This window comes from Pinus tabuliformis, chromosome 8 (genome assembly GCF_031772625.1).
Source record: "Pinus tabuliformis cultivar Carrire ecotype Pingquan chromosome 8, CPIR1, whole genome shotgun sequence".
NCBI classification, from domain to species: Eukaryota; Viridiplantae; Streptophyta; class Pinopsida; order Pinales; family Pinaceae; genus Pinus; species Pinus tabuliformis.
The window spans coordinates 722,431,659-722,453,539 of NC_142294.1; the positions used below are offsets into that span (position 1 = coordinate 722,431,659).

General features: G+C 37.8%; 1 protein-coding gene across 1 annotated transcript in view; it reads right to left on the minus strand.

Annotated features, from left to right (window-relative positions):
- LOC149237626 (5'-3' exonuclease family protein) overlaps positions 1–21,881 on the minus strand; it is a 223,246-nt gene that overhangs the window by 121,382 nt on the left and 79,983 nt on the right. The window contains exons 3-5 of the mRNA XM_089372723.1: positions 1,776–1,899; positions 1,398–1,535; positions 961–1,170 (exon numbers count right to left, since the gene is read on the minus strand). Coding sequence (XP_089228849.1) covers positions 961–1,170; positions 1,398–1,535; positions 1,776–1,899 — 472 coding nt within the window. The remainder of the gene's footprint in view (positions 1–960; positions 1,171–1,397; positions 1,536–1,775; positions 1,900–21,881) is intronic.

A 21,881-nucleotide genomic window follows, 5' to 3' on the forward strand; every position in this document is an offset into this window, starting at 1 on the left:
TCATGCTCCATTAGCCATTTCCAAATTCATGTGTAATTCAGAGCCAACTATGTGTTCATTGCATTGAAAGACTTCTGAAATGTTATCGAACATCGTGGTTTCATTCACAATCTTAGGAATGGAGCAGATATTCTCCAAGAAGCAAATGAAGTTATGATCAAAATCTTCACTAGCCACTTGTAAAATGTTGTTTCATCAACGTCTATTTCATAATCTTCCTCATTGTCATGGAGATGGTCATTACCATTGTCCTTTTCATCAATTCCAAAAGCAGGTTCCAATTAATTGTGCTCCTCATATTTGTACTTTTTAAATATTTATGTACCCAATGATGTGACTTCCATTATATTATATATAAATTCTTGGACATTAACAATGATTTTAATCGTTGACTCATTAAAAATGGTCTCCATAGCTTCCTTAGATATATCAAAGAAAATGGTAGCTAGAACTACGACTTAACCCAATCTCACAAGTTTGTCATTTGTTAAAAAATCCCAGGTTTGAGTCCAATACCAAATATTGCATAAACATTATTAATATAAAAATGTATAAAAAATGGTTGATATGGTGATTACATTGATAAGAGGCCTTGGCATTTATAGGCCTCAAAGCGACCTCTCACATAAGGCTATGTATCTACATGATCCACCTTTACTAATCAATACATATAAGTTCTATAGTTTAATATTTATTCTTAATGATGTTATTCTATACATTATTTATCCAATAATATATAATGTTTTATGTCTCGGTCAATTAATACGATTCAAATCAGTTAATCGATGAAGAACCTCTGAACAACTCATAAAGGAATTGCAGGAAGAGACAACTAAACTGTAAATTATATAAGCCCTAACTGTAATCTAGAACTCTAAAAACATTACAGAACTACGAAATATAAATCAAAGCTGAAACATGCATTGAAACATAAAGCAACTGCAAGCAATTGAAACAAACCTTTTCATAGCTTTTGAATCTTCTAATGAGGCCATGAGCCCTTTTAATACCCATTCCCTGCAGAGATTGAAGATAATCACAGCCACTCAAGATGCACATTTCGAGTACCATTTGCTTTGTAAAACTGGTGAAACTCAGATCCTTGTTTCTTGCAAGCTCTGCATATTGAAATTCAACACCATTGCCATATTTGTCCATTTTGAAAATAATCTGCTTTCAAGCATGCACATTTTCAAACGTAAATAAAAAATGGAAGAGAAATCAGCCATTATTCTTTAGCTGGCAGCATTGTGTGTCTACTTAAATTAGTTTCTTGCATCGCCCTTTCTTTATTATACAAACCACTTCAGGGATTGCTGCAAATAGGCATATAAATGTGGTTGCATTAGATGCACATTACATACAATCCCTAAACAATGAAATGTAAATTCTCTCACCCTTTGACAGCCAAACGGAATCAAGTCTGAATCTTCCGTAATTACTGCTGCTACATGATTCTTAATGGATAAAAAAGCCATTTGAGCATCTGCCTCATAAGGTGCAACAATATATTCGACATTCTCCTGGCGTAAGACCTTTTTGACAAAGAAAACAAAAAAGCTGAAAAAATATCCAAATATAATCAGTCTAATCAGCAGCAATGACACAATTAAGCAATTCCAACTACAATCAAGGCACTAACTGCTTGATGATAAGTTGCAGGAAGGGATAAATAGTTTTATCCAATACAAATCACCGGTACCTATGACAGGAAATCAATGACATCAAGGACAACCTTAGAAAGTATGTCTAGAATTTCAATGCCTTTTACATACCTGAATGAGTTGAAACGCTATTGATGGTGATATGTCTACAGCCTTTTGATAGCATTCATAAGCAGCAGCTTGATTGCCACATGACTCATGTTCAATGGCACGCTCAAAATTTTCTTTCCTTGCCCTGCTAGGAATAATTGACCTAATTAGTTGTGCTCTGGAGGTTGTAAATGACTTTTCATTGCAGAATGCATCAGCCATATGTTTCATCTCTCAAGATGCCATTAGAACAAGAAATTCAACAAGCTAATATTTCTTCAATAACATCTTATCAATTTTGCATTCAGTAACAGTTATCAAATGTGTCACAAAACTTTAAACCATTGATAATTCAGAATCCAATAAATATCATAGAAAGACAATGCTCTTAGAAATTCAAAGTACTATAACTGGTTTTAAATACAAAAAAGCTACTTAAGGTTTAACTTTCCAACAAGGGGACAAAGGACAAAAACTCTTAGCTTTCACGTGGATAGCATGTAGGCACTCAACCAATACAAGGGGAATAATTTACGGAGCTATTTTTCTTGCCAATCCAGCGATAATCGGACCAAACAGAGTCACATTTCTATTTATAGTTCAGTTCAGAGAACTTGTCTAGCCATGAGCAGCTGTATAGAAATATCAAAATATAAATAACAGAAATAATGTGAAACCAAATAGAAATAAAAGGGCTAATCAATGTGGGTTTGAAAAATATAAGATTGTAAAGGGAAAGAAGAGATCATAAAAGAGGATCAATTTTTTATTTTCACTCTCTGATTTTGTGATGGCAGGGTGGAGGTGGAGACACTGGCATTTCATGGAACAATAGGTGTGTAACCACATGACAATGTGCATGCAAGAAATGTGATCGTGGGAGGTCAGCAAAACAGGCCTGGGACGTCTTATGCAAAGCATTGGCACATAGTAGCCTTTGAAGGTACTGTCCTTGTTTGATCTTGGCTCAGACATGCCAGTATTCATCACTTGTGGCTTGATCCTAACAAGAAGAGATGAGAGCTTGGGTTAGGAGGACTGCATTCATCACCTTGGTTGCTCCATAAACGTGAAAAGGCCTCCTCCCAAAGTTTAGTGCTTAAGGCTAGGAGGACTCATCTTGATGGCTGTGAAGGATCGACATTCAAAGATAAGCAGGATAGTAATGTGATGACATGGACCCAAAGAGAGTCCTAAATGGAGGATATTATGACGCTTCATAAACTCACGTGTCTATTTCTTTGGTGAAACAACCAAAGTGGACCCTATCGTAGGAAACAACCAAACATGATATCAAGGCATAAAGTTGGTGTTATCACTCGTTTTGAATGAGGCTTACATTAGTGAATTATTTTCACTACCCTTGTGATTTTAATCACAAATAGCTGTGGATGGTTAGGGTGCTCACTTCGTTATATGGATTGTTGATGACATGGACAATGATGTGGTAGAGGTTTTGAAGATGAATTGCTTTGTATACTTGATTATCATAGAGATGGCATTATTTTTTATGTTGTGATGTTCTAGTCTCCACTCCTTGCTAGATGATTGGACATGAGAATGTAAGGATCCCTTCACAGGACACCCTAACATTTTGGGGTTAAGTGGACATGGTATTGTCATCTCTATTTGGTCACCTTCATCCTGGCATAAGGTGCCTAGCATACACTCACCATTTTACATGTGATTTGTCACTTGCATGGATTGGGTATGAGCATGATTCAAGCTCCTTTTTCTCCAACACCCTCACACTTATAGAGGTTTCTTCGCATGGGTGGAATCCTGATAATATCGAGAATGGTTTTATCTATAGCGTTCTCCTTTTATAGATCACTTATCATCTAAGTCACCTGACACGGGGATTCGGGACACGTAGGATTCGAGATTTGTGGTGTCGGATTCGGACACGCTGACCCCCCGGAACAGGACACGTTATATATTATTTTATTAAAATATATATATATATATATATATAATATACATATATATTAAAAATTAGATATTATCATATTTCTTACACAAATTTTAATTAATGATACAAATTTATTGATTTCAAACATAGATCTTCATCTATAGCTATTAGCATGCATAGTACATACAAAATTCAAATAAATGTCAGTGGTACTGGTCACATAAATGATAAATCTATTAAAAATTTAAATCATGATTCATAATTCATAACTGAAAGACAACTTACAACTACAAGATAGTAAGATAAACACACTGATAACTGTAGTTTTCTCATTAAGTCATCAAATCAAAATGTGTTACATAGGTAGTGTTGGTGCAATGCCAATGACAAATAGAAATAGAAAATATAAAACAACTACAGGTATACAAGCCTCAAGGCATCAATCAGCATCAGAATCAGCGTCACTGTCCCCATCATCATGGTCCCCATTGCTCTCCTCTACATCCTCCTACTCCACTGTATTCATAGTCGCCTCTGCATCAGCTGGTATGGAGGTTGACCCCTCTAAGTCATCAAATCTAACAGGCTCTAGCACTGGATCATTGAGATCCATGTTGGCCAATGCCAACTCAACAGTGGTGTCCAGACCCATATCATCAGGAACAGTGTTACTTGGGAGCGGGAGCGAAAGCGGGAGCGGGAGCGACATATTCAGAAGCTCTTGGTTTGGTGCTCTTGATTAAATACGAGTTCCATACCCTAATACATGACAAAATTCAATGGAAACATTGCAATCCCCCAATCCTAAAATCCTGAAAAACTGATAAGTCTGCTGGATTTTGAATGAAATCTAAAATTCTACTTTCTCCATATGAAATCCAATGAGGCCAGAACCACTCTCAAACATCCTGAGTCATTTCATGGTAATGTTAAAAATTTAAGTAAAAGGATGAAAATGAAGATTAAGGAGAATGTCACTTTTACTTTAAGAATTTAACATTACCATGAATAGCATATCAATACTAGGGCCTAGACTTGATCATGAAGCTGCCAAAATGCTTTACTCCTTGCTCCAACAGCACAAATCACTTGCCAACAGCACAAATCACTTGCCAAATGACAATTTTAATGAGCAAACACGCCATTTTCATTCCCGCGTTGAGCTTAGCGAGTCCTGGAAACCGAACACGTGTCCTAAAATCGCGACACGCTTTTGAAAATCGCGACACGCCCTCGGACACGACGTGTCCTGTGATTTGGACACGAATCCGGACTGAATCGTGTCGGATTCGCCGGATTCGGGATTCGCAGGGGGTTTAGGACGAATCCGGTGACTTAGCTTATCATCAACTTATGCACATTTTAATGAGGTTGACCTTCTCCTTGATGAGTATCTTGCCCTTATCATGGTTCCATGCCTTATTTTGAGGCATACATCTTGAAGAAGGTTACTTGATTTATAGTTGACGATGTCCCACAGAGTGCCCACATTTCCACCAAATCAATGCCATTAGATGCAGAGTGGTTGTGGGATTTCCATAATGTGGTCATAATAGAAATTCCAACAAAAATTGGCACGGTTATGGTGTTTTCAATATTTGCTGCCAAAATATTCTTGTCATGTTTTGAGTCTTGAGCACTCATTTGAGGAATGCCCCACTTGTTTTGCTTTAGTGTTTTGGTTATTTGGGAGATCATTATTGATGTATGCCTATGATAGAGAAATCCCTAGATCTTGAGGCCAAATGGCCCTTATCTTTATGATTCTATTGTGAGGTCATCCACCTGTTAAAAGATAGCATTCATTAATTGTTGGGATATTTCATCTTGGAGAGCTACACACCCACCTTGGAGGAGATCTAGGAGGTCTTCATTGGTGAAAATTAGCGAAAAAAGTGATTCCTTGATTTGTGCCTTAATTCAAGGAATCAAAGTCGAGTTCCTTTTTCTGCATGGTAGAGTTCCTAAATTTTAGGAGGTTCCCTAAAAATTAGGAGTGCATGAGGCAGTTAACTAATGTGTTGAAGTTGAAGGTCGAGTTTTGATCTTCTAGTGTGAGTTGATTGAGTTTCAAGTGGTTTACTTGAAATAGGACAAGTTGCATGAGTAGTTAACTCATGCTAACTCATCAATCACAAAATCACTTTCCTTAATTAGAATGTCACTAATTTTAGGGATATGAATTGCTTTAAGATTAATCATTGTTTTGGTGAGCACAAGTTGGTGAGACCAAGCAAGGAAGCACAAGTTTGTGCGTGGAGGTTGTGAGAGGAAGAGTGTGCAAGACAAGCTTGTGCACACGTTGGTACAGGGCAGCAGAGATCAGCAGTCTTGCAAGGGTTTCAAGCTTAGAACAAGAGGGGAAGACAAGTGTGTCTTTCAGATTGAAACAGTTGTATTTTGTAAGCGATCAATTGCTCAGTTTTTGCTATCAATAAAATTCTCGTCAAGCAGATGGTTTTCCCAATTGGGTTCCCTAATAATAAAAAAATGTCTTGAATTGTGTGACTGTGTTTTATTCTATGTTCCTATTCCGCTGCACTCTAGTAGAGAATTTTTGTCTTATGAATAGAACTAGGTTAAGAATTGTTCATCAATAGCAGAAATTCGTGGAAAATCTACATTCATTAACTACTTTGAGGAGTTAGTTATGGGCATGAGAATTTAGTTTTTCTAAGAATACTTGTGTATATTTTCTAAAACAAAACTTAGATGTTTTTTTTCAAGTTAAAGCATTTCAAGGTTGTTAAAAAGGAATCTAGTAAATTTATTAAGATCCTCAAAACAAATCAGGGAAAAGAGCTTAGTTCTAACAACCTTGTTGAATTTTCTAAGAGAAGAAATTCAACATCAATTTGTCACTCCTTGCTCTCTATAGCAAAAGAAGGTTGCCAAAAAGAGAAATTACATGATTGTGGAGATAGCCAAGTTTAAGTTGGAGCATAAGGAAGTACTATACAAGTAATGTTTCAAAGTAATACACACAACAGCATACCTTTCTTTTCGAAAAAGTATTTTATATTACAAAGGAAAATTTTAAAAATAGTAAACTAAAATTTAAAATAATAATAATAATAATATAGAAGTTGAAAAAAGGAAAAGCCAAAATGAAAAGCAAAAGGGTATATACAATGTGGAATCACATCCTCTTCCTAAAGAGCAAGCATGTAGTAATAAACTCAAATTAAGCTACAACATTGAATTTTTGGATCCATATATTGTGGATATTCCACTGGACAGTTCATCACAACAGATTTGATAAAATTATATTTAAAATCTTAAATTCTACACTTACAGTTTTATTAGATTTCTGCATCGGTAGATTTACTGTTAATAGTGCATGCATGCAAATTTAAAATTATGCAAAAAATAGAAAACAGCGAAATAAAATCTCACACACATTTGACACACAATATGACCGAGGAAACCCTTTCAGGAGAAAAACCCAGCTAGAAGGTGAGGTCGCTACGCTCTCTTTCACTTAATGGAAATATGACTGCAAGTACAAAGAAATATGGCATGTGGCCCGTGGGTTGCTACAATGCACGAATCCTCTCCTTATGCTCTATCACCTATCCCTCTTGGTTATTTTTGCTCAGCTATGGAACAAATGCACTCGAAAGAATGGAACACCTTTTCCTCATAGTGGCCCAGTTATAACACAACCCAATAGCCTTGTAGTGGTTAGGTTTGACTTCCTCAACTCTTAACCATAGTTACAATATAGACTCTTCTAGAGTCTTCTACATCTTAATCACGTGGCTAGCCCCTTTTTCATGAATAATGGGGCCTTGCATGGCATCCTCTCAAATTATGGTGGTGAAAATAGGAAGGTTAACTTCTGAGTGGCATAACTTTCACATATGGACTCTGATTGATGTGATTCTTGTGTTGTTAGAAAGGTCTCTGTGTGTAAATAGGAAAAATGGGTGCGGCACTAAAGTGGCAAAGTTTTACCCCAAAAAACATTATTTGATGCCTCAAAACACTCCCGAATTATTTCAGGCCCTAATTTGCTAAACTGGGTACTGCATGTAAAAATGGTCTTGAGAGTTGATTCCTCAACTTTTTCCACTCTGAAAGCAAGAGATGGACGACAAACAATATAATGATCCAATCTAGATCATATGTCCCCATTTTGGGAGGCTTTTGGTCCCCAAAAGCTTCTACTAAATGAGGTGAGGAAATTTTTCCTACACCTTCTTTCTAGTGTACCACTTAGCTTTGCCTGGAAGTTGTCCTTTCAACCCAATCTGTGAAAGGTCATGCTACCCCTGTCTTGTAGTTTTGGACCTCTTTTGCAAAGTTATATCTCTTGCCAAATCTGTCTGAGCATATGGTGCCAAATCCCTCCGCAAAAGGTAGGACTTGTTCCTCTCCCTGATCTAGCATGGAGGACTCATAGAGTTTTAAATACTCTACATTCACAACTGAATAAATGCGCATGTATGGTGGTAAATTGAGTCGATAGGCATTATCATCCAATTTTCCAGTATTTCTAAGGGACCAGACCTACCTCAAAGCCTTGATTTTCTTACCAGGCCCCTGTAGCCTCTCCTTGTTCAACGGTTGCCATACTTTGTCCCACACCTTGAACAATTTCTTTGTTCTATGTTGATCATGCCTAGCCTTGTATTTCTCCTGTGACTTCTACACTGTCTCTTGTACCTATATATGGATCTACCTTATCTTCTCTATAAATTTTTCAGCCCCCAAGGTGTCTCCTATAAGATCTTCCCTCTCTTCCTTTTCGAGCAGCGACGCTAGGTCCAAAGGGATTTTGGATCTAGTACACGCATACATGCATGGGCTCGTGTCAACAATATCATTGAGTGGGTACTAGTATTACGTGACCTTCATTGACGACTTCTCCAGGAAGACCTAGATCTATTTCATGAAAAATAAGGACGAGGTCTTCAGTAGATTCAAGGAGTTCAAGGCTCCAGTTGAGAATCATACAAGGAGGAAGATCAAGACACTGAGGTTAGATAATGGAGGGTAGTACACCTCGAAGGTCTTCAAGGACTTCTGTGCTTAGGAAGGTATCAAGGAGTTGATTGTTTCGTACAACCCTAAGCAGAATGGGGTTGTAAGGTGGAAAAAAGGGCTATAGTAGGAGCGGCCAAGGCCATGCTCCATGACCAAGATTTGCCTTTGTTTTAATGGGCAGAGGCTTGCAACACTGATGTATACTTGTAGAATATAATCCCACACAACGTGTTGGGCAGATTGACACTAGAGGAGGCATTTACAAGGAAGAAACCAAATTTGGGACACATTCACATCTTTGGGTGCTTTGTATTGCCATGTTCCCAAGGAGAAAAGGACCAAGTTGGAAGCTACTGCAAAGAAAGGTATCCTTGTGGGGTACAGTGAGACTTCAAAAGCCTATCGTGTTTATGTTCTTCCCGTCAGAAAGACAGTAGTGCTTAGGGATGTGAAGTTTGAAGAAGAGAGGGCTCTTCAAAACTCTGGTAGAATGAGTTCTTTTACAATTGAGGGTCAAGAGCAACAAGCACCAAAGGTTGAGTCAGCGCATATTCCTTTGACTATAGTCACGCAAGTTGGTGAGCAGAGCAAGCAGGCAAAGAAGAAAGATCAAGATAGGGAATTCCTCACACCCAACCTCAACCTACAAGCACAGGGAGGAAGCAAGCCAAGTACACAAAGCAGACATTGAGAGAAGTGTTGATAAAATGGTATCACAAAAGTATTTCCTAGGTTTATCCCTTTGGCATGGGAATACACTTAATATCCTTTTGTCTAAGTGACATTATGAGATTATTAATGTCAAGGGGGGCTAAAGTATTTCTAATGTGGAGTTGTACCATGTATTTTAAATTATTAAGGTCACATGTGTCTAAAAGTGACTTTATGGGTAGTACTAAAGTTCACTTCATAATATTAAAGTGACTTATGTATTAAAAGTTACCTTATGTGGAAAAAGTGCATCAAGGTACAAAACATTAAAAGTATTAGGAAGTCCTTTTTAAAAGAAGGGGACCACATGTATGAGGGGTCAAGTGGGGGATTGATCCTAGGGATAGGGTTCCCATCTCATGGAGAAGACAAAAAGGGGAAAAAAGATAAAGATTTTTTTTCTCATAAGAAGATTGAGAAAAGAGGAGAGCTAAATGAAGGGAGGAGAAAATTATTGTGTAAGGAAAGAGGGTTCGAAACTCTTAGACAGGCTACCAGTTTGAGCTAGCAGCAGAGATCACTGGCACAAGTTTCCAGAAATATCGACCAACTGATAGGTCGTGTTTGCTGAGGTAAGAAGCCCGAATTCCCAGCTGAAATTTTTGTTGTGCAGCGGACTTTTTGGAGAAGTGCAGGTCGACTTCTCGCCTCAATTTCAGAAGAAGTGTAGGCCGAGTTCTGGCCTCAGTTTCAGGAGAGAAGCAGGTTGAGTTTTTCGTCTTAGCTTGAGGAGAAAGCAGGCCCTATATTTAGGGTGAGAGCAGACTCAGAACTCATTGTAGTCAGCGATTTATGGAGGCTATTTAGGCGCAAAACCAAGAGTACTCTTGCCAGAGTTTAAGGCTCGAGTTTCTTGGAGGAGTTTTGACATCTTCAAGCCCAGAAGTCGTGGCAGTGGCATAGAGAATAAGCATAAAGCCTGAACAAGTAATCTGCCTGTGTAAAGGTCTATGTGGTGGTTTTATTCTGCTTGTATTCTCACAGTGTCTACAGCAAAAAAATTAAGGGAGATAAGCAACCTTTTTCTCTGTTGTAAAAATTCCTTGAAGAAACAAAAATATAGCCTCCTTTCAGCACTGGTTTTCCCCATTGTGGGGTTATTTCCAGGGTCAAGATTAACCAAAAATTAATTGTCACTATGTGTATTTTTTAGTGGTGTGTGTTTGCTAATATTTCTTATATCTTATTTAAATATTTCTTATGTGTTTGCTAATATTTCTTATATCAGTTAGTGGTGTGTGTTTGCTAATATTTCTTATATCAGCACTGGTTTTCCCCATTGTGGGGTTATTTCCAGGGTCAAGATTAACCAAAAATTAATTGTCACTATGTGTATTTTTTAGTGGTGTGTGTTTGCTAATATTTCTTATATCAGCTAGAAGTTAAATATTGTAGAGGTAGCCTAAAAGTTTCAAGTTAAATGCATATTACTATATGTATCAGTCATATGCTTAAGATGGACTGTGGGTATTAAATTTGAGAAAAAACTTGAAATCTTTGTGAGCTGCCAGTGAGACTATTTTTTCTACAAGAGGCCCAAGAGTAAGTTTGTGCTTCGAGATATTCAATCAAACAGAGCAAGGATCCTCAGCGTGATTTTGGGTATATGGCATTGATGAGTGAACTGATTGAGCCTGAACTTGCTAGATTTCAGGAGGCACCCCAGCATTAGGTGTGGATGGATGCCATGGTGGAAGAATATTCTTCCATCATGAAGAATAGCGTATGGCAAGCTGTGCCACGGCCAATGGGCAAGTCAGTGGTTGGCTCGAGATGGGTGTACAAGATCAAGCATGTTACGAATGGTAGCGTGGAGAAGTCTAAAGCCTGTTTTGATTACGACGAGACATTTGCTACAGTAGCTAGATACTCATCCATTAGGGCTATCATTTCTATAGCATCACTGATGGGTTGGAGGATTCACCAGATGGACATGAAGACGACTTTCCTCAATAGTATTATTGACAAAGAGATCTACATAGAGCAGCCAAAGGGCTTTGAGGTGCATGGGAGGGTTTCCCATGTGTGCAGGTTAAAGAGAGCATTATATAGACTCAAGCAAGCTCCTCGGGCGTGGTATGTGTAGATTGACAGTTACTTGCAGACTGTGGGCTTCACCAAGAGTGAGGCAGCCCTGTCCCTGTACTACATTCAAGTGAAGGGCAAGCCTCTCATATTTGTGTTGTATGTTGATGACCTATTTCTCACAGCGTCTGAGGAGCTCATAGTGCACTGCAAGCAGGATCTTGCAAAAGAGTTTGAGATGAAGGAGTTGGGGCTGACGCACTACTTTCTGGGGTTAGAGGTATGGCTGAGAGGGAGAAATTTTTCTTGGACAAGGGAAATACACAATTGGAATCTTGAAGCGTTTTAGGATGGAGGACTGCAGACCAATGGCTATGCCACTTGTGACCAAATTGAAGAAGATCGATACTTTCACATCCAAGGTAGTGGACCTTACCTTGTATATACAGTTGATTGGCTCTCTCATGTATCTGGTCAACACTAGGCCAAACATTTGTTTTGCAATGAACACATTCAACCACTTTATGGTAGAGCCTAAGCAATTGCACTGGGTAGTTGCAAAGCATGTTCAGAGATATCTTCAAGGCAAAATTGAGTATGGGATGAGGTACACTCAGTAGAATGGCGTGAAGTTGGAAGGGTACACTGATGCGGATTGGGATGGTAGTAAAACTAACAAGAAGAGCACTTTAAGGTACATTTTCAGTTTGGGATTAGGAGTAGTCTCTTGGTACAGCAGAAAATAGATGTTAGTTGTGTTGAGTTTTGTAGAGGTTGAGTACACGGTTGCCAATATGGCGGCATGCAAGGTTATTTGGCTTCGGAAACTCCTCGTTGGGCTTTTCTATCAAGAGCTGGATCCGACTATCATTCACTATGATAATCAAAGTTGTATTAAACAATGAGAATCCAGTGTTCCATGAAAAGTTGAAGCATATTGAGATCAAGTACCATTTCATCAGAGATTGTGTGCAGAAGGGGGCAGTAAAGCTGCAGTACATTCCTACAAACAAGCAGGTAGCAAACATCTTGATGAAGGGAAAATTTCTATTCTTTAGGGATAAGTTGGGTGTTGTGCAGAACACCTTCCTCGCTAAGAGGAAGTGTTGAGATTGTAGCTTGGAAGGTGATTTTGCATGAATCAGGTGCCATGACATGCAGTGAGTCACCTTAATTATCTCCTACAACAATTAATTAATGAAGTTCCTAAGTCGGGACTTTAGTTGGCAATTTAATTTAATTGTTGGGTGCATTTTCATAAAAGAGAAAACAAGTCAACAACAAATTAAGTCATAGCCATTGATCTCAGTAAAGTGAGATCTAATCTCAACCGTTGAGATGAAGGATTTCGCTTGAGATTAGGGTTTGATATGTTTAATAGGAGGTTCAAGCCAAAGGAGAGGCACAATCGATTTGGCGCAAGTTGGGATTCAATGGAGTGCAGTGTTTGGCAACAAGAACACGAAAATCCTAGATCGAGCTAGCTAGAGCGAGATTAGGGCAAAGCAAGATCATCAGAGAGGTCGAGTTTTCTCTTTGGTCGAGAGGTCGAGTTTCTTCGTACGCAAAAGTTTTCTGTTGGGCCACGCATGTGGGTTGTACAAAAGTCGAGTGAGAGAGAGGGGGTTGAGATCTTTTGCTAGGTATTTGTCAGAGCAAATTCTTGTATAGTTGTTGTAAGAAAAAAATTTCTCCTCAAGCAGAATAAGAAGCCCAACATTTGTTGGTTTTCCCCACACTGGGGTTTCCAGGGTATATTTGTGTTACTCCATTACATGTGATTGGTTTAGAGTATTTTTGCTTTTGTGTTTAGTTGGTTAAAAACCCAAAATATTTATTATTACAAATCAGATTAGAGAGTTTTGTTTATTTCAGATCTGTGATTATTTGTTGAGATAGTAAATGTGTAATTGGGTTTAAAGAAATTAACAATTTACAATAGAATACTTGCTAAACAAACCTTTAAAGGCAATGCAAAATATTACTCAAGGGAGAGGCTTGGTCCAAAAAAAAACGCATTAGTTTAGTGATTTCAAATTTGTTGGTTACGTTGCAACGTATCAATTCCAAAAGGAAAAAGAACAAAGTTCGATGCGAAAAGAATGAAATTAGTGTTTACTATGTACAGCAAAATACTTGAAGTATCCAAGATGGCAATTTCTATTAACAAACTAACACACGATAGAAATGTCATGGTTGATGAGACTATTGGGATGATTTAATTCATTTTAGATAGGAAACCAAATCTGAAAATTATTATTGATGGTTTAGTATGGTTGAAAAATCAACCACTTTGCATGGCAAAAATATGTAAGAGAACTGGCAACCCTCTAAAGTCAATGTACAAGGAGAATTCAGCAACAAGATAACTGAAAATTAACCAAATAACATAGAAAGTAGCACTGATTTCGAGGGCAAAACAGAGGTAAAAAACGACCAAGTTGTACTAAAAAATCTAGAGGATGTGTGGTTGGAAAAGCTCCTTCAACCAAGAAAAGAATGGCCAAACAAAAGGTAAAAGAGAGAAGGTAAGAAACATGTGTCTTTTGCTTTAGTTGTTTTTGTCAATAATGAAGAGATGAATACTGGTTTAATGCTAGATAAGCTCACCTTGTGGTCCCCTAGTAGTTGTTCAAGCCATTTATGTTTCACCCTTAATGCAGAGTTATAACCCACACCAATGGTTCATAGTTGGGATATGTTGCCCCATGTTTTATGGGTTTAGGTGTGGTTGTTAATCTAAACATCACTCATTTGTATCAAGGGTTTGTCTCATTTGTAAAAATTAAGTGAACTATCATAAAGTGGTTCATTGATTTATTTTGGTATTGAGGATACTCGCCATATCTTGTGTTCTAGGTTGATTGACCATCTGTTCTTTGTGTGTAAACTATACTTAAAAGGCATTTCTATTGTAGCACCCACATGGCATCAAAGCTGAAGGACCAAGCCTCACCAAGCCTGATCCTTTGCACCAATGTTGCAAATATCATCAATATATCAACAGCAAACCAATATATAGTGATTCTTTTAGCCTGACAACATTCCACCTTAATATATACTAATTACTTTAAAGTTTTGAAAATACAACAATATTTGAAAATATCGACAAAATATCACAAAATAATAGAAAATATTGGTTAGGTCTAGAGATGCTTTAATTTTTTTGAACTTTTAGCTCATTTTGAAGAGGAAGAGCGAAGGATTGAGAACAAACGGGTTAATCATTGTTACCTTTGCCTGTAAAAGAGCTTCAGATGTTAACAATTTTTAAAAAAATGAATATTTTGTATGTTTTTAAGTTTTTCATATTTTTCATGATATTGCCAATAAGTTTATTTGTGTACCCTAGACAATATATTCACTGACACAATGTTTGCATCATTGGTTTACACTCAAGCTTGTTGCAAAGTTAGCTCAATTCCATTGATTTTGAAGATAAGGTGAAGTAATGTTAGCCCTTGGAGAACCATTCCAAAAAGTGGAGGCCTACATTCTAACGTAGTATTACTTTACCCCAATACTTTTCCTTGGGAAATTTTTCATGCACATTAATACTATGTATCGGTTTATCGCTCGTATGTTTTTTCAAAGTGTGCACACCCTAGGGCACCTCAAACCCTTCCATTTAGATTTACTTTCTACCATGTCCTTTTAGGAAAGGAATTCATATTGCTTCATCGAACAAATAGCTACATCATGGAACAGGGAGATTACAACAAGCAAATAACAACATGGCAAGGAAATTTTCAGACTAGAGAGGTTAAAAGAACAAGCATAAGAGCCTATGCACCAATAATAAGGGAGTTTGCGTCTTTGTCAAAACAACTAAATTTATTTTTTAAAAAGCAATGCCAATTCTTGGTTAAAGAAACTCAAGTTCCCTAGGGTAAGAGACAACGGTTCCTCATTAAACATAGCTTTCACCCCACCCTACTGGCCCCAAAGGAAACCAAGGACCTTCTCCATCAATTTTAAAGTGCTTAAGATTGGAAAAGACAAGAGGAGTAATAATTGTGCCCTACTACAAGGCATTTATCAATAATTGTAACCTTCCCACTAAGAAACTGATCAATAAGGGAGAGTAGTTAACTAATGGGAATACCCAAATAATGAATGTATCCCACCAAGTTTTTTACATGTACATTTATGGTTCACCAAATTACAAGAGGTCAACCTAACCAATAAGGAAAACCCTTATTTTCTTCCAACTAACAATTGCTCAGACAACTTCTACATGTATGTCCAAGAAAAGAATAGTACCCTCCATAAACTACTAAGTCAATGTGAGCATTAAGGCCAACTCATCTATGGAATGAGCAATTGAGATGTCATTTGCCACTAAGAAAAGTAATTTCTTTAATTGTCCCTTGCACTCTAACAACCTCCAATAAATAACCTAGAGTATTTGTTGCAATCACATAAAGATAAGGATCAAGAGGGCAATCTTGCCAAATAGACCACCACAAAAGAATAAGATCAAAAAGTTCACTCACACTACCTTTGCCAAGACCTACAAGAGCAAATTTTTCACTTATCAATGATAGAAGGAACCAAAACCCAATTAGTCCAACATATCTAGGATGAAATCCTATTCAATCATATCACAGGCCTTATCAAAATCAATTTTCGAAAAAGTTTTAATAAAATAAAATTAAAATAAAAAAAATATATATATATATATATAAAAAAAAATAAAACACTCTTAACAAAACTCCTCAGCCCACTAAAGGAATTTCAAAGCAATTCTAATATTATGATGAATATCATTTAATAAAAATAGTTTACTTCTAAACTATCCAAGCAGCCGATAAGATAATCCTCTTGACCCATGCATTTGCTAGGATTTTGTAAGAAACATTGAGGATTGTGATCAAACACTAGCATCTTAGGGGTAAATTTGATAACACCTACAACTTCACCTCTGACTTCAAATAATTCATCACAATGGTGGCCAATGCAAGTGATGACACTATCCTTTTAGTCAAACCAACTATGGATCCTTGAGACACATGGGATCCACCCACCTCATGGAAGGCATGCTATATCACATGTCCAATATACTCCTCCCCGAACTTGAGTTGGTTATAGTGTCTTTTAAAGAGGGTGTCATAGTTATGACCCTATCACACTTGTGTGACTAAGCATGATGAGGCTATCTTTAATGAGCATGTTCCTCATGTTCCACCAAGATCTCTTCCATCACTTCTTTCTAGTGATGATTATCAACATGTCTCCATCAAACATGCTTCTTCTCCTTCAATAAAGTTACTTGTTGATGTCTCTCAATTTGTTATAGGGAATCTTACCACATCTTCATCAATCCTTGGTGCACCCATGAATAACTTTTCTTCTGGATAGTCTCCAAGGACTTACTGGCCTACTTGTTCAACTAGATCTTGTACTATCCCAAAGGTCTCTTCCAACCTTCACTCTCTTCACAAGGATATGCAAACTAGTGTTGAGTCTTCTTCAAATGAGTAGTCTAGTGATGCACCCTTTGCCAACGGTGGTCCCTCTACTTCCATTGATATCCAACTCAGAGATGACAACCTTGCTCAAAGTTGTCGATGTTGTTGATGATGAACCTACTATTTCACTCTACTATTTTCTCAAGTGGGCTATTACCACTCTTACCAACATTGTTGACTTCCTTTCTCGACCTTCTCAAAAGTCAGAGCGACCCCCACCATGGGCCCTTATTTCAACTAGCTCTCCTCTACTTCTCAAATAGGAGTTTGTGGTGCTAAATAAGCCTTCTAGCACTATCAATTTGAATATCAATCTTGAAGGTTTTCTTCATGAGCAATATAGCTCTTGATGCCTCCAACTTAACATTATGGGGAAGTGGTATGGTGATCTTCTATGATAATCTATGAAAGTAATGTCAACCAACTATGTGGGTAATTAAGGCCCTTTATGGTTCAACTTATGGGTAGTTGTGGTTTACTACACGCATTATTAAACTTTATTGTATTTTAGAGTAAGGCCAACCTAGTCTCCTCGTTGGGGCTAGTGCTTTTCCTTCTAGAGTGGTATAAATACACAACCTCCTTGTTGAAAGATCGTCTCATTCAAGCAAGTTTCATCGTTCTTTTACCTAAGCTACCCCTAATATTTCCCAGTACTTGGCTTCATCACTAACATGTCACAGTATTATATTTCAGCTTGTTTGTCTTATTGGATCCTCTACCTCATGATTGCTAACAAGGATTGATATTAAGATGCAAGAATACCTTATCAATAACAATATATTTTACCATGATGAGTGGATGGGATAGCATATTGTCAATTTCATATTGAGTTAGCATTCATATTGAGTGAGTTTCGATGGAGGTGATCCCATCCTGGCTAATCCCCCCTTCTCTCTAAATGATTTAGGTGGTGAAAAATCCACCCTAGTAAGCCATCCCCCCTCAACCTCTGTCTACTAACATTATTCTATTGCACATCACTCAACTATTCTTTGGCACATTAAAAAGATTCATGTGTAGGATTCGTTGGTCCTTACCTACTCATACGAGGTCCAATATTATTGTGGCAGCGAAGGTGTAGTGTGTGACGGAGGACATCACTATGGCTATGTTCAGAAAAGCAAGTGTGTCCAAGTCAGTCTGGGATCAACATCCTAACAATCAACCTTCTAGGCTAGTGGATACCCCTAGAAAAAACTACCTGTACCCTAATGCAATCAACTGTTCAAGTTTGCAGCTATCTGAGTGGCATTGTTAAGTACAACAAGGTTAATCATGCAAACCTAAGGCCAACTATCACCACTCCTAAGGTTGAGTCTAACACCAAGGAAAAAATCAGATCCTATTGCAATCAACCAGGCTATACTCAAGAGACAACTCAGACCTCGCTGCAATTCAAGGACGGATTAGGGCTCACTGTAACCAGTAAGTTCAATGGTAGAAATCTTTAGCACAATCTCAAACACTGCAACAGTGATTAGTTGGTATAACATTGGCAATCTAGATAGTAAGAAGAATTTCCCAGTCCTTCCCAACAAACAACAAAGGCTAGTAAGTCTTACATTGGGTAGTTTACAGTCAATCAACAAATGTTGAAATTCTGATGTTCTATGTTGAAATAATTACTTATTCCAAAAACTTCTTTCTGCTACAACATTAGTTAACCAATTGTAAATAGAACATAAATCAAATGCACAAAAGAAGATAGCCAAGAACAAAATGAGACACATAGAATTTAGGTCCAATGACCAGGGCAGAACCCAACCCGATTCTTCTTCTATTAGATATCAATTGTTAAGCAAAGATATAGAGTATAATGAGAGATCAAGAGAATGAGTAAGTGCACCCAAATTTGAATGAGTTGTAGCATGAATATCACTAATAGCAGTCGTTGATGCAAACACTAAATCAACCTTCCCTTCAATTGAATCAACCTTGGCTCATCAAATTCTGCTCTTACTCTCCAAGTCTTTCTCTCTCACAATCTTCATCAAGTCTCTCCAACTCTCTCTCTCAAGTTCGAATTCTTCTTTCACAATGCACAAGTAGTAGTAGTCATGTTTAGACACATATAAGAGGGGCAATGAATTCTTGTCATAAAGGAGGAGCAAATACGCATGCCTTGAGGAAGAGTAACATATGCCATTTAGGGTAGTGTAACTCATGCCATTAAGGAGAGAAACATATGCCTTAGTAACTTATGCCATTAAGGAGAGGTATGCATGCCTTAGTAACTTATGCCATTAAGAGAGGAACGCATGCCATGGTAACTTATGCCATTAAGAGAGATATGTATGTGTTAGTTAAGGATAGTGTAACATATGCATTAAAGAGAGCACAAGAGGAATTTTTTATGACATGCATTTAATGAGTGTAAGAGGAATATGCCATCTCTTTAACGAGTGTGTAAGAGGGAGTGTAACGTATCATTGAGAGAGAGAGAAAGAGAGTTACGAAGTGCCATGTGAGTCATCAAGGAGAGAGGTGTGAAGAGATTGAAGTGACAAGGGTAAGCTAACTTGCAATTTCTTTTATTAATAATATCACAGTGTCATAAAGGATAATAATAATATTAATAATATTGGTGATTAAGTCGAAATTGAACTATGAGATTGATTAATGATAAGTTAGTGATTTTCCTTTGACTATACTTGATTACCAATTGATGCAACGTGATTTACTATTTTTGGAAAGTTATACTTGAGATGCTAGACATGACTTTCTTTTTCTAGAAAGTCACTCCAGAATTGTCAGAAATGAGATTTTATTTAAGGAAATTCATCCCTCAACCGCCAATTTTCAACACTCCCTCTCAACTAGGGAGGAATTTCTTTCTACAACAAAGATCTCTACTTTCTCTACATATCTTTGTTCATCTCTGCTCCGAAACAATGATGTCTCAATCTAATGAAGAAGAATCATCATAGGGGAGATTCATCTATCACCCTATATCCATTGATCTTCCCACCTTGACACAGACTTTGGGGGGTCACCACTTGTCAACACATGACAAGGATCACGAACAACCAAGCCTTACCATAAGAGTCAAGTGGTAGAACACCCGCATCCACAAACTTTGGGGGATTACCACTTGTCAACACATGACAAGAATCATGCACAACCAAGTCTCAAATCTGCTTGGGGGGGATTACCACTTGTCAACACAGGACAAGGATCACACATAACCAAGCTTTACCACACCCATTGACCAGATGGGTGGCAATCCCAACATGCGCAACTTGTGGGTAGGATGCATAATGGGGTATACTTTTGGCAAGTCCCAGACTTGATGGTAGGGAGGATTACCACTTGTCAACACATGACAAGGATCATGCACAACCTACAACCAAGAGTTCCCTCAACACCAGGAGCTCTCCTAGATACATTCCTAACTTGAGAGCTCAAATAGGAAGGAAGAGCATAGCTCAGTGTTCTTAATCATCCATGACCACGACCACTAGGAAGGGTGTTAAAATTGGCAACAAGGGCCAAATTCCACCTTAGGGCAGCGCATTTGATGGAGATGATGATTGCATTAAATTCCTCTTTTCGAGGGAACCAAAATTGATATAAAGATCATCTCATTTGAACAAGCAAAAGTGTGATTATGAATTTATGCCCACACATCTGCAAATTATCAAGGTCGGCCATATCATCATGTAGGCTCAGAAAGCCCAATGGATGTGCCACTTCACTCACGACAACATGTATAAATACAAGTGCCCTTTCACCTCATTTGGCATCTTCATCACTCACACATTCTCTCTCCTTCTCTCATTGATTCGTACTACATTGGGCATTCTTCTCTTTCACACGCGTGGATCAAGAAGGACATATTTCAGAAGCTGGATTACAAGGCTGAAATTAAAGAGTTGATTGCAGCTTGACTAGTGTTGACCAGCACCTTCTGGGCATCATTTGACTTTGATCTTTTGGGGATATTTCTGTCTCAGCAAGATGCATCTTTTGGCACAAGAACCGAGGCAATCGAAGCACTTTGACCGTAAACAAAATTACAAATTGACCGCAGATTTCAAGACAACATTTTGACCAAGTTTGACCGCAGATTCTGTGACTATTTTGGGATGACTTTGACTCCTGATTAGGCCAAATTAGACTGGGGAAGGTTGAGCTGTTTTGAGGACACTCTATTGCCGCTTTGACCAACATTGACTTTCTGGTTAGGGCTGATTTGACTGCAGCTGACTTTAGATTTTGACAGGGTTGTTTTGACTCTAAATTTGGCAAGTCAATTTGACCTTTGTACACTCTCTCTCTGTTGAACACTTTGATATAATAATAAGAAGAATTGATTAAATGGTTTTCCCCACATTAGGGTTTTTTCCCCTGGCATCCGCCAAATCTGGTGTTCTCTTGGCTCCTGCATTTTGTTTCATGTTCTATCTACTTTTATTGTCAATGTGATTAATGGTTAATGTGATTGCCACTAGAAATCTAAATAGGAAATTGGAAATTGAGTTACTAAAGGAACACTGAAGTAATTGTGCCAAGCATAGAACATACCATTGTTAACTAAAATTAACAAAGGGTCACATCTATCAATCCAAGATGCTCTTTGTTGTCGTACAGAATGTCTAGGCACCGTGACAACGGCTCAAATCGAGGGTTGTCACCCGACAGCAGACTAAGAGGGGTAGACCCTACGGAAATGGATGGAAGAAGGATTGATTGGGAACCAACCAATCCGGAAGCACAGTTAAACGACCAAATACTCGTTTTAGATTAAGCAAGATTTTAAAGGATTAGATTAGATTTAAACCATTGATATCAGTGCCTTATGGAGTCAACTATCATGTTGAGTAAATTTAGGACAAGTACTAGATAGATAATTGTTTCTTGGATGAATAACTAACTTATATGACATGCAGTTCCTAAAACTAATGTGAAATGCAAGATGGTGGTTAATTTTAATTATAGCTTATTCTAAGAATGTCGTTTGATCTGTCTGTGTTGAGCCTACACTTTATAGCGAATGGCAGAGAGAAGTCAAGGTGA